The 17627-nt window shown below is 37.0% G+C and overlaps 1 protein-coding gene across 1 annotated transcript in view; it reads right to left on the bottom strand.

Moving 5' to 3' along the window:
- MARCHF10 (membrane associated ring-CH-type finger 10) overlaps nucleotides 1–17627 on the bottom strand; it is a gene marked incomplete at its 3' end in the record, with an annotated part of 74776 nt that overhangs the window by 27884 nt on the left and 29265 nt on the right. Inside the window, exons 5-7 of the mRNA XM_081345021.1 lie at nucleotides 16336–16485; nucleotides 13518–14892; nucleotides 3827–3993 (exon numbers count right to left, since the gene is read on the bottom strand). Of these exons, the coding sequence (XP_081201147.1) occupies nucleotides 3827–3993; nucleotides 13518–14892; nucleotides 16336–16485 (1692 nt within the window). The remainder of the gene's footprint in view (nucleotides 1–3826; nucleotides 3994–13517; nucleotides 14893–16335; nucleotides 16486–17627) is intronic.

Here is a 17627-nt window from a genome sequence, read left to right as displayed (position 1 = left end):
GAAAAGTGGTAGCAGGGGAGGGGAATGAGCTGAACTGGTGACAGCACCGCACAAGCCTGAGCGAGAGATGGCTGGAGCTGCAGGGTTGTCAGGGCTCACCGGAAGCCCCAGGATCAGCGCTAGGCTCCAACTGGAGCTCGGCACTGATCTTGGCGCTTCTGCTGAGCCCAGAAGAAGCGCCGATCAGCTGGAATGTTGCAGCATCTCCAGGGTCTTGTGATTTACATTTAGATGCTTGGTGACTGATTCATATTTATGACTGTCACAGTGTCCCAGGGTCATGTGAAGTGACCAAAACCTGCTGCAACCACCCAGCAAATGGGGGGAATAAAAACCAAACACCCCACCCCCCACTCCCCACCCCCGCTGCCAATCCTTAATAGAAATGCTCACAACAATGAAAACCTTAGACAGGAGGAAGAGTGCCGCCAGGTGGGCAGACAGGTGTCTTGCTTGGCTGTGGCTTGGGGGGCACTTTTTTCAGTGCCATTGTAACTTCGAACAGTCACTAAGCAAACTGTTGTAAGTTGAGGACTACCTGTACTTCATCACTTTTTTCCCCCACCTTTTTTTTTTTTTTGGTCATCAGGTTTTGACACATTGCTCGGTGATTGGTGGTACTCAGATGTTGCCATATGCTAAAAGTTGTACCATGGGTGAAAAGGTTGAAAAGCCTGGTCTAAAGAAAAGAAAACATAGGAGTGACATGATAGCAGTATTCCAGTATTTGAGGGGCTGCCACAAAGAAGAAGGGGTCAAGATATTCTCCAAAGCACCAGAGGGCAGGACAAGAAACAATAGTTGGAAACTGATCAAAGAGAGAAGCAACCTGTAATTAAGGAGAAACTTCCTAACAGTGAGGACAATTAGCCAGTGGAACAACTTGCCTAAAGAAATCGTGTTGCTCCATTACTGGAGATTTTCAAGAAGAGACTAGACAGTCACTTGTCTGAAATGGTATAGGTTCTCCTGCTTGAGCAGGGGCTGGACTAGAAGATCTCCATGGTCCCTTTCAGCTCTATTCTATTCTAACTGTCCCTACAAGGCAGTAAGCATAGCTGCTTTTCTTTCCTACTCAAGGACAAGAGCCTTGGTGGAGCAGTGGGCTGATGCCTCCTTAAGTAACACCAGCTGCCTGCAATCAGTGCAGGTTCGCATCCCACCAGGCTCAAGGTTGACTCAGCCTTCCATCCTTCTGAGGTAGGTAAAATGAGGACCCAGATTGTTGGGGGCAATTAAGCTGACTTTGTAATAATGCCGCTTGGGGTGTGTGTGAAAGCCCTAATAAGCAGGCATATACATAGAATGAAGGCTACTGCTAAGCTTGTAAGCCGCCCTGAGTCTTCGGAGAAGGGCGGGATATAAATGGAATTAAAATAAAAATAAAATAAATTTTTGGCAAACATTTACAATAAAACTGGGAAATTGGAGGAACGGATGCATTTGTTTATTTTTGCTGTAGAGAAAATTATATAAAGGAAGAGAACAATCACATATGATAAGAATATTGCAAAGTGCTAGGAAACTGGGGGAAGCTTGCCCATGAACAAAAGGTAGATTATGGATACCAAAAACTGCAGATATTAAAAAATGGATTACTGTGAGTTTAATTCATTTATTTATCAAGTATGATAATGTGAAATCATACACTGTAAGGTCCATTAATTAATTTTGTAAATTGATGTAGGAAATTACAGTGCAGTCTAAAATTCAGAGTATTTTCCTTTCATATAAATACAGTAGATATGAGTAAGACACATTAAGCTCAATGATGGAAAGCATGGGCACCGAAAATGATTAGTTGAGGTGCTTTAAGCAGGCTTATTTAAGCATGCACATTGAACGTAACCTGCCTTCAATAAAAAATAAAGTAAAAATCAAATGCAGTTAATCCATACCTAGTTAAGATTAGCTATGGATTATTATAATGATATATTGTTACAATATATTGAAAATGCTTATGTGAAACTCTTTTATACAGTTGCAAGAAAAAGTATGTGAACCCTTTGGGATTACGTGGAGTTTTGCATGAATTGGCCATAAAATGCGCTCTAAACGTCATGTAAGTCACAACAATAGAAAAACAGTCTACTTAAAATAATACTACACAAACATTAGCTGTTGTCATGTTTTAATTGAACATAAGATGGAAACATTCACAGTGCAGGGTGGAAAAAGTATGTGAACCCCTAGCCTAATGACTTCTCCAAGAGCTAATTGGAGCCAGGAGTGAGCCAACCTTGACTCCAATCAGTGTGATGATATTGGATGTGTTGCTGACAGCTGTCCTGCCCTTTAAAAACACACACCTGTTTTGGGTTTACTGGTCTCAAGAAGCACTGTCCGATGTGAACCATGCCTCGCAGAAAAGAGCTCTCAGAAGACCTACGATCAAGAATTGTTGACTTGCATGAAGCTGGAAAGGGTTACAAAAGTATCTCCAAAAGCCTTGATGTTCATTTGTCCACGGTAAGACAGACTGTCTACAAATGGAGAAAGTTTAGCACTGTTGCTACTCTCCCTACGCGTGGTCATCCTGTAAAAATGACTGCAAGAGCACAGCACATAATGCTTAATGAGGTAAAGAAGAATCCTAGAGTGTCATCTAAAGACCTACAGAAATCTCTGGCACATGCTAACATTTTTGTTGACACATCTACAATAAGGAAAACATTAAACAAGAATGGAGTACATGGGAGAACACCACGGAGGAAGCCATTGCTGTCCAAAAAAAATATTGCAGCACATTTGAAGTTTGCAAAAGAGCACCTGGATGTTCCACAGCACTACTGGCAAAATATACTGTGGACAGATGAAACCAAAATTGAGTTGTTTGAGAAAAACACACAACACTATGTGTGGAGAAAAAAAGGCACAGCACACCAACATCAAAACCTCATCCCCACTGTAAAACATGGCGGAGGGAGCATCATAGTTTAGGGCTGCTTTGCTGCCTCAGGGCCTGGATGGATTGTTGTCATTGATGGGAAAATGAATTCCAGAGTTTATCAGGACATTTTGCAGGAAAACGTACGACCATCTGTCCGCCAACTGAAGCTCCACAGAGGATGGGTGATGCAACAGGACAATGACCCAAAGCATACATAATTCAACAAAACAATGGCTTCAACAGAACAGAATACGCCTTCTGGAGTGGCCCAGTCACAGTCCTGACCTCAACCCAATTGAAATGCTGTGGCATGACCTTAAGAAAGCGATTCACACCAGACATCCCAAGAATATTGCTACACTGAAACAGTTTTGTGAAGAGGAGTGGTCCAAAATTACCCCAGATCGTTGTGCAGGTCTGATCTGCAACTACAGGAAATGTTTGGTTGAGGTTATTGCTGCCAAAGGAGGGTCAACCAGTTATTAAGTCCAAAGGTTCACATACTTTTTCCACCCTGCACTGTGAATGTTTCCATCTTATGTTCAATTAAAACATGACAACAGCTAATGTTTGTGTAGTATTATTTTAAGCAGACTGTGTTTTTCTATTGTTGTGACTTACATGACGTTTAGAGCGCATTTTATGGCCAATTCATGCAAAACTCCACGTAATCCCAAAGGGTTCACATACTTTTTCTTGCAACTGTATGTTTGTAAGTCCAATACATATCCATGTTCTTAACACAATTAACACAAACAAAATAAAAACACAAAAATTAAAATAAGATTGTTGCATTATTACAGATGCAGGAAGATTATTAGCAACATTATCTGGTTTTCTTTCTCTTGATGCCAGTGTGGTTGAATAAAATAAATAAATAAAACCTCCAAAATGTTTATGCTAATATTTGTTTACTATTTGAACCTGTAACCATACCTGATTTTATTTTAGCCTTTAACCATGACTTTAGACATTCCTGATGGACAAATCGAAGACTTCCTCCACATCCACAAGGTTCTAGCAGAGGATTGGTTACAGATCCTCCTGCAATTTGGCATATCCGACATTGATCTCCCTCCTCTTCAGGGTCTTCTGCCAGGAGACTGGGAATACAAGGAATTTTTCAATGTTGCAAAATTTGAATCCAAAGAATGGCATTTAAAAGTCCATGCCTATAATAGGTTTAAGAATTATCAAAATTATGGACTTCCGGTTTGCCATCGTGGCATTGGCGGATGCATTCAAGCAATCTCTGTCTCCAGCATCCGGTTTTAACCTGCTGGGGGACCTTGGAAAGGGTCGAAAGTCACCCTATAGGGGCAATGAGCAAGGAGAGGACCCCCTGCTTGATTGTGGAAGGGCGGCAGCCCTTCTGCTTGATCCGGGGCAACTCTTCAAGCCAACGGGAAAAAGATTGGCCATAGCAATATGGCCCATCACTTAGCTGCTGACAGCCAAAGTCAAACTTACTACAAGCACATTGAAAGCAACACAGATGAAGCTGGGTGAGATCTTATCTTTTCTTTACCCTAAGTACTTTCCTGTAAAAGCTTTTTGAAGTATCTTCCCCCTGTGAGGAGAGACGGAAGGGAATTTCTATCCCACCCTATAACAATAGCGGCGTCTGACTACTCAGGGGAATCAAGCATCAAAAAGAACAATTTTAATCAAATTGGATTTATATGCTTCTGAAACTTGGGGACCAAAAAGTGTCCTATTTTTACTGGAAATTCTTGCTATTATCTTCAAAAAAGAAATAAAATTGGAAAAAAGAAATAAAATAGAAAAAATCAGGATTTAAAAAATCTTAAACGGTACCAGTGACATCTTGTAGTGAAGCTTGGTATGGTAATTTGTTATTTCCTAAAAAGAGATTTGACTCACAGCCCAGACGTAGATAAGCCTTTCCTGACTGTAAGAGAACAGCTGGACAGTGAAATTGGCCTACTTGAACTGTGAATGTAAACCCTTACTGACTTTTGCTTAGCAAACAACTTTTACTAGAAAGATTGTTTACAAAAAGCAAAAGAGATGGATGAAGATCAGGAAAAAATTCTTTCCACGCTAAAAGCAATACATGAAACTATCCATTCAGCTTGTGATAAAATGAGACCTAAAATAAAAGACCAAGACACCAGCTTAGATGCACAAAGCCAAATTTTGATTGCAACTAAAGAATCAATAATGCAGAAGACAACAGAAGAAGTAGAAGTACAGCTGACAGATACACAGATACTCTTAAGAGCCTTGGTGGAGCAGTGGGCTAATGCCTCCTTAAGTAACACCAGCTGCCTGCAATTAGTGCAGGTTCGCATCCCACCAGGCTCAAGGTTGACTCAGACTTCCATCCTTCTGAGGTAGGTAAAATGAGGACCCAGACTGTTGGGGGCAATAAGCTGACTTTGTAATAATGCCGCTTGGGGGGGAAAGCCCTAATAAGCAGGCATATACATAGAATGAAGGCTATTGCTAAGCACATTGGTTTGTGCTTAAATTGTAAGCCACCCTGAGTCTTCGGAGAAGGGTGGGATATAAATGGGATTAAAATAAAAAAAATAAATAAATACTCCAGACAAGGAAGTGACAATACTGAAAATGGAAATGACTTTCTATACAAACCAGAAGAAATTTGAGAAAGAAGAAGAACAGATTGAATTGAAGAATAATATATCAGAGCAAATACAGGGGACTGGAATAACAGGGCGACAATTTAATGAATACAAATGGGCCAGTCCTTCCAGAAAATTGGCAATCAAATGGTCTCCTTTAATTCAAATAACAAATATAAAAATGGAGGGAGATTTATTTGATGATCTAAAAATGCTGATATGGAAGCCTAGTTGGCCAAGGAAGAAAGCTAGAATAAGGTTGAAAAAATTGGGGTTTTGATTTATTAGAGGGGATTTTATATTGTCAATTAGAGGATTAAAAGGAGATGTTGAGATAAGGGGAATTTTGGTTGTTAGATTCAAAATAGTTGGAAATCAGTGGAAAATAAGGATTTGATTTGTTTAATATTGAAAAATTAGACCTAAAAGGGAAATGAAAATTAATTATCAGGAATATGTTTGATTTCTTGATTAACCCAGGCAATATATATAATGGTTTTGATCTATCAAAGGGGATATTCTATTATTAAGTAGATGATTTAATATGGTGGGAAATAGAAAATATTTAGGAAATAGATTACATTTAAATAGGTAAAATGTGTATTTTGGATATTATAGTTTGTTATGAAGTGAGATAAAGGAAACTGGTTACCCAAAGTTCAAAAATTATGGATATTAAAGATTAACTGGAATTTTGATGAGAAATTAAAGATTAGGTAAAAATTAATAACAGGATATGGATTGTTTTATGCAGACTAGTTAACATATCTATAAGCTAAAAATGTATCAATAAATGTAATATGATGTTTTCATTGAGTTGATACAATTAGAAATGTAGTAGTTTGAATATAAGATACTAAATGTTAAGGGAAAAAGATAAGAAATATTTGATGATGTTACCTGAGATTTGTACTAAAGATTTTGTTATTGAATTATTGATTAACCCTGCTACCACATTGCTTTTTAAATACTCATATGTAAAATTGGAAAATCAAAATATTACAAAAAAAAAAAGAATTATCAAAATTATGGAGCAGTGAGAAGAAATTTTTTTACTTTTGAATATTGTCTCTCTTTTTTTCAGGCTTCAATCAAATTAGCAGAAAACTTTGTTTCCCAAAAACTGGAGAACTAAAGGGTCAGATATACCAAACTTAATTCTTACTAAACCAATGTACAGGTACAGAATAGGGGGTACCTGGCTCAACAGCAGTAATTGTGAGAGAGATCTAGACATCCTTGTGGACAATGACTTAAATATGTGCCAGCAATTTGCTGCAGCTGCCAAAACAGCCAATTGCAGTCCTAGGATGCATCAAGAGAGGGATAATATAAAGGTCACATGAAGTGCTAGTACCGCTTTATATTGCACTGATAAGACCACACTTGGAATACCGTGTCCAGTTTTGGTTACCACAATACAAAAAAATGTTAATACTCTAGAAAGAATGCAGAGAAGAGCAACAGATGGTTAGGGAGTTGGAGACTAAAACATATGATGAACAGTTGCAGGAACTGGTATGTCTAGACCAGGGGTAGGCAACATAGCTGGCTCAGGAATTCTGGGAGTTGAAGTCCATGAGTCATAAAAGAGCCGAGGTTGCCTACCCCTGGTCTAGACTAATGAAGAGAAGGACTAGAGATGATATGATAGCAGTCTTTCAATATTTGAGAGGCAGTTAAAGAGAAGAGGGGGGTCAAATTATTCTCCAGAGCACCTGCATTCTCCAAATACAGACCAAAAAAATGTAACATATGAAACGTATCAAGGAAAGATCAAACCTATACTTAAGGAGAAATTTCCTGTCAGTGAGAACAGTTTGCCTCCAGAAGTTGTGGGTGCTCCATCACTAGAGGTTTTCAAGAAGCGATTGGATAGTCATTTGTCTAGAATAGTAGTCTCCTGCTTGAGCAGAGGGTTGGATTAGAAGGTCCCTTCCAACTCTGTTATTTAGCATTCTGTAAGTTTTGTTTAATTATATTTAGAAATTAACTTACCAATAAAATATAATATTTGTAGGTCAGGATTGAAATGAGGGGTCCTTGGTGTCTTCTGATAGTGACACTGGCATTGGTGCTATCACTGATGATGTTACCTAGTTTGGGTAATAAAATATCTGCCAGAAAACAATCAAGCTCAGAGAGCACCAAGGATCTCTCAGAAAGTAACTTGATTTTTATTCTACTTATTTTTGGAAAGCTATAACATTGGAGCCCCTGAAGAATCTAAAGTGCTGCTAGAGAGCAGCAGAAATTTTTCTTCTTTATTTCTTCATCAGAGAAAGAGAATATTTCATGCCAAAGGCTGATAAAAATTTCTCCTCAACTATTTCAATTTGATACCTGAATGAAGTTTCAACAGTTTTCAAATTATCCGACTTTGGGCAACATTCAGAGAAAGATATGAAGGTATGGGCATTATACAGGTTAATAGACATATTGTGCTGTTAATGGGAACTGCTTCAGGCAAGTTGCATACTAAATTCTTTCCAGAAAAAGTAGAACTCTTTAGAAAGAGCTCCATGAAGCACAGTCAATTTTTAATAAATCAGGTTAACCTTTTTAAAAAATAATATTTACATACCTAAATATATAAATTATTTTATAATGATTTTTTTTCTTAATTAAATTAGGACAGAACAGAGCTCTGAAAATAAATGTTTCAGTTTTTGTTATTTAGAAAATATATGGAATTCTAATTTAGTTGTTTATTTTTTTAATTAATTCATAAAACTTTTGTGTAGAGACAAAAATCTGACAATCTTTTGTCAATGAAAAACATTACAAACTACAAAGGGACTATAAATTGTTGTTGTTGTTAGTTGCGAAGTCGTGTCCGACCCATCGCGACCCTATGGACAACGTTCCTCCAGGCTTTCCTGTCCTCTACCATCTTCTGGAGTCCATTTAAGCTCTGTGGCCAGGACTATAAATATAAAGGACTTAAAATTAAAATTATAATACAGAACAAAAATGCTTGCAGACTTCCAGAATTGTTTACATTTTGTTATTTACATTCATCATCAAGCTGGCTTAAAAATGATTCACTCTAATTTAGAATAATTAATTGCCCACACTTACAGATAGTATGTTGAGAATAGTTTTCAAAGAGCCTCTAATTTATTATTTGATTTTTCCCAGTTTGTTTTTGGAAAAAGGTGTTAGGATTTCTAATGAAATTCACTTGGTTCAGCTCAGTCTTACTTTTAAAAACGGAAAGGTGCTAGAGGCAGATGATCACTTTAATGACAAAGGCAAAGGCATCAATTCACACTGCATAAGAGAAGGCAATAATAAATCACTTTTGTATGTTTACTAAGAAAACCATATGGATAGAATATATAAAATGCCTGATGATATAATGCCATATGATGGGTCCCTCAGGCTGGATGGCACTCAACCTGCTACTTAGGAACAGCTGAGGATCTTTCAGAGAACTAATGGTGCTTATGATGTAGTTAGATTAAAACTTTGGGACATCAAGTTTCCATTCAGGAAAAGAAAATACGTAAAAATATGTACCTGCAAAGACAGAACTAGAGCAGGAATATGGAATCTAAAAAGCACTAAAATGGGAAAGCTTAACATGGTGAAAGATGAAATGAGTACAAATTGATATCTTAGGCATTAATGAACCAAGATGGATTGGGATTGGACTTTTTCATTTAGGTTACACTGTTTATTACTCAGGTCATGAAAAACAAAGAAGTATTGCTTTTATAATTAGGAAAGATACAGCAAGAGCAGTACTTGACTACAATGCAATCAATGACAAAATAATATTGATTAGACATTGTAACCAACCCTTCAGTCATTCAAGTTTATGCTCCAACCATCAATGCAGAAAAAGAAGAGGTTGATTAGTTTTATGAAGTTCAGCTTGAAATCAATAGACTATGCAAACAAGCAGTGCTACTTGTGATTCGAGACTGTAATGCCAAGTTGGAAACATGAAAGAGGAAATTTAGTTGGATTGTATCGCAAAATGAAGTAAGAATCTGACTTATCAATTTTTGCTATGGTAACTGTTTTTTCATAACTAACATCTTCAAACAATCAGAATAATCTATCTATTCATGGATAACAGCTGATGGAGAAATATAAAGGAAATGGAGGAACTCAATTATAGTATCAAAGATATGTGACCAGATGCTGACTGTGGAAGAGATCGTGCTCACATGAAATTTCAAGTTAAGCTAACAAAGAAGAAAGCCAGTCATTTTCTACAATATTATCTTGAGCATTTACCCACCATTTTCAAGGAGACCATCGGGAACTGCTTTGAAGTCCCAAATCTCATTGAGAAAGAACCAAAATAATTACAGAATTAATTTAAAGAAGTTGTTAAGGATGAATGTGAAAAGGATTGCCAAAAATGAAAAAAGAAAGCATATTGGATGTCAGAACAAACCATGGAATTTGCCAAGAAGAGAAGAAAAGCCAAGGCCAAAAAAGACAAAAAAATTTCAGAAAGCTGTTAGAAGAGATAAGAAGTAGTATTACAAAATGTGTAAAGACATTGATATGAAAAAACAAGGATAATCTTTTAGAAGATCTCTGAACACAGAAGAAGGTCCAACCTTGAATTGGTATGCTAAAGAATGTCAATGGACAAAAGGTAACAAATTCAAAGGAAATAAAACTAAGATGGAAGGAATATATTGAAACACTGTACTTCGGAGATGTCAACATCCAAGATACCTGAGAAGATATTCCTTACTTGCAAGAAAATCTCTAATACTAGAAGATGAAATTACATAAATGCTCCAAGCTTTATCAAGTTGAAAGCTCCAGGAACTGCGAGAATACTCCCCCAAAATATGGTAAGCCACAGAAAAAGAATCATAATAGGTCCCAGAAGAACACAGTGGCCAACAGATTGGAAGAGGTGCTACACCCCAGTTCCAAAAGAAAGGAAAGTTAAGAGAGTGTGTCAACTATTGTATAAAATCCTTATTTTTCCATGCTTACAAAATAATGCTTAGGACCATCCAATGCAAATTAGAATCTATATGGGAAAAAGATGCCAGATGTTCAAGCTGGCTTTAGAAAAAGTTAAAGAACAAGAGATGTTATCGCTGATGCATGCTGAATAATTGAGAAAGCCAAAGAATACCAAAAAGAAATTATTAAACACTTCATCGATTATACAAAGGCCTTTGATCCTGTTGATAATGTCAAACTGTGGAAGGTACTCAAAAAAATTACCAACCCAGAACATCTCATTATCCTAATAAGAAATTTATATATAGGCCAGAAAGCCATAGTATGGTGTAAAAAACCAGCTTAAGGTTGGGAAAGAAGTGCCACTGGGCTATTTTCTATCCTTTTATTTATTCAACCTATATGGCAAATGTAGGGGACGCAGTGGCTCAGTGGGTTAGGACGCTGAGCTTGTCGATCAGAAGGTCGGCAGTTTGGCGGGTTGAATCCCGAGTGCCGCGTAACAGAGTGAGCGCCTGTTACTTGTCCCAGCTTCAGCCAACCTAGCAGTTCGAAAGCACGTAAAAATGCAAGTAGAAAAATAGGGACCACTATGGTGGGAAGGTAACAGCGTTCCATGCGCCTTTGGCATCTAGTGATGCTGGCCACATGACCACGGAGATGTCCTTGGACAAGTGCTGGCTCTTCAGCTTTGAAACGGAGATGAGCACCGGCCCCTAGAGTTGGAAATGACTAGCATGCATGTGTGGGGGAACCTTTACCTTTACCTATGGCCAGTGCTTTTTTTGTAAAAGAAAAAGGTGCCAGAACTCACACATGTCATACAACCTGCCTTGCCTACCCTACAAGGTTCCATCCAAAAAAGGTGCCGGAACTCCGTTCTGTGCGTTCTATGAGAAAAAAAGCCCTGCCTATGGCAAATGTATATGAAAACAAACTGGATTGGAAGAAAGAGTGTGGTTTTAAATTGGAAGAATCAATAACTTGCACTATGCTGATGACACTATCTTGATAGCTGAAAATGCAAAAGATCTACATGGTCTAATAATAAATATTAAGGAGCAAAATGAAAAAAATGTAACAAAAATTAAATACTAAGATCCAAACTGAAGACAGATACAATAACCAGTCTTAACTTAAATGAAGATATTGAAATGATGGCTAGTTTCTGCCATTTAGGATCAATCATCAATCATTAGCCTTTAGGCTAAGCCGAAAGACAACACAGTGAGATCCAATTGAGCAATTCTTTATTTGTTTACACGTAACAAACAGAATCTTACCAAACTAAAGCTATAACCTTCTAAACTAATAGATCAGACTGGGCATTTTACAGCTTATGGGTCACATCTGGCCCATGGGCTGTCCTTGTCTGGCCCATAGCATTGGTGGGGTGTGTGTGACATCATTGCTGGTGGGAGGCATGATGGTGTCAGAGATATGGGGGTGTCAGCAGCCCTCCACAACAGTTTCTCATGTGACCCCTTGGGAAAATTAATCCCTGTAATAGATATACCCTGGGAGAGTGTGGTTATCCTGAACCTTTTCCTTCTTCCTCTACTCGACTCAAGACTGCAGTCTCTTGCCTTGGCCCCCCTCTCTAGAATATGCTGCCTTCTCCCTCGGAATCCATAGTGCTACTGCCAACAGTTCCTCCCACCCACCCACACTCCTTCTTTAGTTGCATATTCCATCATAATAGTCAAGAACAAGCAGTCAAAAAATTCGCCATACGCTAGCCAATGGTGGACACTTGAAAATGTTATTGAAATACTCTGCTTTATCTAAGTCTATGAAGATCAGAATTGTGCAAACCATGGTATTCACCATGGAACTTTACAGAAGTAAAATTTGAACTTCGAAAAAGCAGGATATAAAAAGTATTGATGTCTTTGGACTGTGAATACCATGGACAGCCAAGACAGCAACAAAATGAATCATCCAACGTTCTCACAAGGCACAAATGCTCAGACTCATATTATCCTATTTTGGGTATATTATGCAATGATATAACTCTCTGGAGAACACTCTAATGTTAGACCAAAGTTAGACCAAAAAAGTACAACCAGAAGCAAGGTGGATGGATTCAGTTACAATGCTCTCATCAACATTGTACCTTGTTACAGTGGTGATGAGTGCTTTGTCAGAAGTTGTGAAAGATCAGATGAGAGATGGCTCATGATGAAGAAAATTTACCCATGTTGAAAACAACTTGTTGACACAATCAATGTTCTTGCAAATAAAAACATTCTATGGATCACACAATTATTTTAAAGTCTCTGTACGAATGTGATTCAGTGAAACCTAAAGGGGGTGAAAAGGGACAGTATCCATTATTTCCAAAAAGCTAGTAAATTGATGAATATGCCAGAATGATTATTCAAAGAGCCTTGGTAGAGCAGTGGGCTAATGCCTCCTTAAGTAACACCAGCTGCCTGAAATTATTGCAGGTTCGAGTCCCACCAGGCTCAAGGTTGACTCAGCCTTCCATCCTTCCAAGGTAGGTAAAATGAGGACCCAGATTGTTGGGGGCAATAAGCTGACTTTGAAATAATGCCGCTTGGGGGGGGGGTGAAAGCCCTAATAAGCAGGCATATACATAGAATGAAGGCTATTGCTAAGCACATTTGGTTTGTGCTTAGATTGTAAGCCGCCCTGAGTCTTCGGAGAAGGGCAGGATATAAATGAGATTAAAAAAAATAAATAAAAATAATGCACATTACACAATTTGAATCATTGCATCATTTGTGTAATAACACTTCTACCTAATGCTGTATATTACAAAAACAATATTTTGTTGTATGCAAATCCATTGCATCAAGGTCTGGAAAAACTACGGTTTATTATATATGAACCTTTAGAAATATTTCTCCAAATCTGATCACTTATGCAGAATATCCCATTTCTCCACATTAGAGCTTACAGTTTAAACTCTGGAACTGAACAATGATTGTAGCATGAAATGGCTTAAAACAGCTCTAGATCTAAAATAATAGATTCCTCTTGTTACTTTAGCTTACACCAAGCAAAATACATAAGTACCAATGTTCCCCCACCCACTATCTGTTACTCACCTCTCTTGCAACTTTTTTAGCTTTTCAGGGTCTGTTTCAGCTTTATTAATATCTTTGGTAGTTACTGAATTACAAATAGTAGTATTGTTTATATAGTTGCTTTGATTTCGCAAATCAGATACTGTCAGGAAAATTGGAACTTGGTCAGATAAAGGACCAGTCATGTGAAGATGTGCTGTGAAGTTTGTCCGGAAAAGAGATGGTGGAGAAGAATCTGCAGATGATGAGGAACTGTGGGAATTCAGAAAGTTATCTTCATCATGAGAAGCAATGCTTGGAGATATGCTACTTAGACCATTGCTTATACTGTCATCAAGCAGATTGCTATCATCAAAGTGGCTGACTGTGGGTGATGAAGATTGGCAACTTTCAGCACTTGAAAAGGAATCCCTGATTCTTATGGGAGATAGTTGTCTGCGAGCAGTTAGTCTTGGATTTCCATTCAGTTCTGTGATTTGCACAGAACTTGTAGCAACATCCACATTGCCTACCATGTCACTTCTATTTGCAGTTTGTACTAAGGTTCCCGGGATATTAAGTGTAGAATGCATAGAAGGCCTTTGTACTGTTGATCTAGCAGAAATAAAACCAGCATAACATCTTTGATTGCTCTCAAAACTCTGTCTTTCTCTGTCGTAGACATTGCTTCCTTGCCAGTCTTCAGGAGAATTTAAGTTACCAGGAGCCTCAATAGCTGCTGTACTTTCTAGTCCATTTTCAGCTTGTGGTCTTTTTGTATTAAAGTGCAAATGTTCACTTTCATTTTTATGAGCCTCTTCCAAAAGGTTTTCTTCAAGAGAATAAGATTTTTTTTTATCTCTTACGTTTCTTTGTCCTAATGAATGTGAGTCCACTATTACATCATGTTGTCGTAAAAATCTATGGGAAAGTTCAGCCCTATTTCCATCACTCCCAACTACAGTTTCACAACTATGTTGTTCCACTTGTGTTAAAGATATCGCACTACCTCTACTTTGATCAAGAAGAGGAGGTTTGTTAAGATCAACTGAAAGATCTTGTTCTAAGTTATCATTTTTAGTGTCATTTATTCCAACAGATGCTTCCACATTTGAGCATAGTGCTGTGTAAAAATCATCTTCTTTGGTCTTTAAAAGGGTATTTCTAATGGGTGGAAGATTTGAATTACTTGTTTCATTTGATATAGAAGAATTATTAGCAGTCTGAACAGAAGAATCCACTGAATTAGCCAAGGGTTGCTGTGCTACTGTAAGAATATTTCCTTTCTTAATATCCTGGTCTAGGTTTTTATTACCTCTGTTTAACTTAGAGGACTGGAATAGGTTCTTTTTTTCTTGAGGTTTTTTCTTTGTCTTCTGAATAGGACCATTTCTTTGTGCTGTAACATTTTGTGATTCTATATTGAAGAAAAAAATGGCTTTTATAATTTATTTGTCTATAGCCATCTTCCTGAACACTTATTAAATATAATGATTCAACAATGATGGAAAAAGCATTCCATTTCTATATAATAGAAATACAGGCTATATAAATGTGATGAAAAAATAAATACTAAATTTTCAGATCCACAAATTATAGTAAAAAATGAAATTATTTTTTCGTGTTTGAGATATTTTGCCAAATGCAGTGAGAAAATAAGCATATTTGCACTTACTTATTTCATACATATACTGGCTTAACTCTCAGCTGGTTTAAGAAAATGCAGCCAGACTTTTGCTTTAGCAATAAGGTATCGCAAGGTATTCAGGGCAAACATTGGATATGTGCTGGGGCCTACCACTTTTCTGTTCCAGGAATGGCCAATTGCTTTCCTTCTGTGAATGGATCTTTTGAAAATACTGTATATATTTTCATATTGCGTTTCTTACTCTGTATCTTGCACACACACACACAAACAATGTACACACACACACACTCACACACACACAATGTGAATACATAAAAGTAAAGTTGAATTTACATATACAAGGATAAAACATACATTTATATGACAAATATATACAGGAAGAACAAGCAGTTTTAAAATAAAAAATGTTTTTTTCCACCCTTAGCAGGTTTTTACACTTTAAACATCACAGTAGATATTCTCTTTGTTTTGGATACAGAACATTGCCAGTTTAAAATCTAACATAAATGTTTCTTTTTTAAAAAAAACATATTTTTTTCTCTTCCTGAGTCCTAGGAAGATTTTTCTCCTATTTTTATGTTTGAAATAAACCATTTTATTGTTTTTTTCAGTCAAGTGAGATAGTTCATTTGAAAACTGGTAAGCTTTTCTATATTAAGAAAACTTTTTATATTTAATTAAATTTAATTTATGGGAGAAATGGTCATACTATTAGATGAAATATTTATATTTTCTCTAAATATGATAACAAAACAGAATAACTATGGAGGATTGCATGTAAAATTACACATTTATAACTCTGCCAAATGATACATTGGTCACTGACCAAAATAAATAACTTCTAGTACTACTATGGTTCTGCCTCAAATCACCAAAGCAACACAGTCTTAAAATAAATATTCTTGCTATATCAGTGCCACAGGAAATACCAGGAAAATGTGAAAAATCATAGACTATGATATATAATTCTACACTGCTACTTTTCTCTTTCTCTTTCTAAGATATCCTTGCATACTGGGACTTTAATACATGGAACTGCTTCAGAAGCTTAAAGTAACTTTAAATTTTAACTTGGTCATGTTTTCTCCTTTAGCTACAATTAAGCTGACATTAGTCTATGCATTCTCTCTCTGCTAAAGTAAGCAAGAAATCTATCTAAACAAAAATTCCATACATGTATAAAAAAGCACAACTTGCAAAAGAAATTCTCACCAGATCCTCTAGTAATCTTTGCTACTCCTTGAAGCATTGGTGTTTTCCTTCCTTTTCCTTCTGCTTTTCTAGTTGTTTCAGAGTCTGGATTTTCCAGCATATTTCTCTGGTTCATTTGTTGTCTTCTTGATAAAATTGGCTTTGGGAAACCTATTAAGACATTGGTTTATTAAATCACTTGTTTTAGAAAGATTAATATAGGGACAATCTTATATCAAAGTTTTATTAATTTAGAAATATATCATCCCTGCATTGGAACAATAAAAGTAGAGGCCTAAAGAGATTTCAATAATAAAGAATGCAAGATGCATTTGGAAAACACTGGGAAAGAAGAATATGCTTGATCCTCTTCCCCTGAGAAATATATGGAGTTCATAGACGAAAACAGTACCAATTCTTTAGATCATCTTGTTATTAATCAGCCTTTTATGACATTTAAATTTGCAAGAAGAATTTGGATTGTACAAAGAGCTGAATCACAATATATTCAATTAAAACATCTTTTATCAGGAATCCTAAATTATTAGTAATATTAGGTATATTCAGTGGTGGGATTCATATAATTTAACAACCAGTTCTCTGCCCTAATGATTTCAAGTATAAAAAAACAATATACCAAAAAGTAGTTTATTATTTGTATTTAATACTTAAATAAGAACAATAAAAGAGGTACACATAACTAGATTATGTTGCCTTGTTTTCCCCAAAATAAGAATGGGTCTTATTTTATTTTATTTTTTTGACCAAAAGACCCATTAGATCTTATTTTGGGGGAATGTTTTACATTACAGCAGGTGGCAAGTGTGCGGGGGCAGGGCATGGCCTGCTTCATGTGCATGCGGCGGCAGCCCAAGGCCAAAGCGCTGGCAGAGTGCCGGAGGGTCGGGGAGGGTCCTGAAGCAAGCTGGTGTCCTGTCTGCAGCACCCATGCCAGTTGCCCCTTCCTTGCCACAGCCAGAATAGCACCACGTATACTCTTCGAGCTCTCGGGCCCAGACTGAGGAGGAATTTTTAATTTGGGGTTCTTTTTAACTGACTACAGGGTTAATTTAATATTTTTTAATTTGGTTCTTAATTTTTGTATTTTGGATTTTTAATTCCCTGTAAACCGCCCTGAGTCCTCAGGGAATAGGGCGGTATATAAATATAACTAAATAAATAAATAAATATAACTAAATAAGTGCTGGTATTGGTAGATGCCGGCCTTCCCTCTGGCAGGCCTGGGCAGCTGCTAGAGAGCATTAGGTCCATTTCAGTGCCTGGCGCCTTGGGGGGGGGTTTGCCATTTCACT

Source organism: Vipera berus (assembly GCF_964194415.1).
Source record: "Vipera berus genome assembly, chromosome: Z".
NCBI lineage: Eukaryota > Metazoa > Chordata > Lepidosauria > Squamata > Viperidae > Vipera > Vipera berus.
Note: the sequence above shows the minus strand (reverse complement) of the source record. Positions and strands in the feature narration are given on the sequence as shown.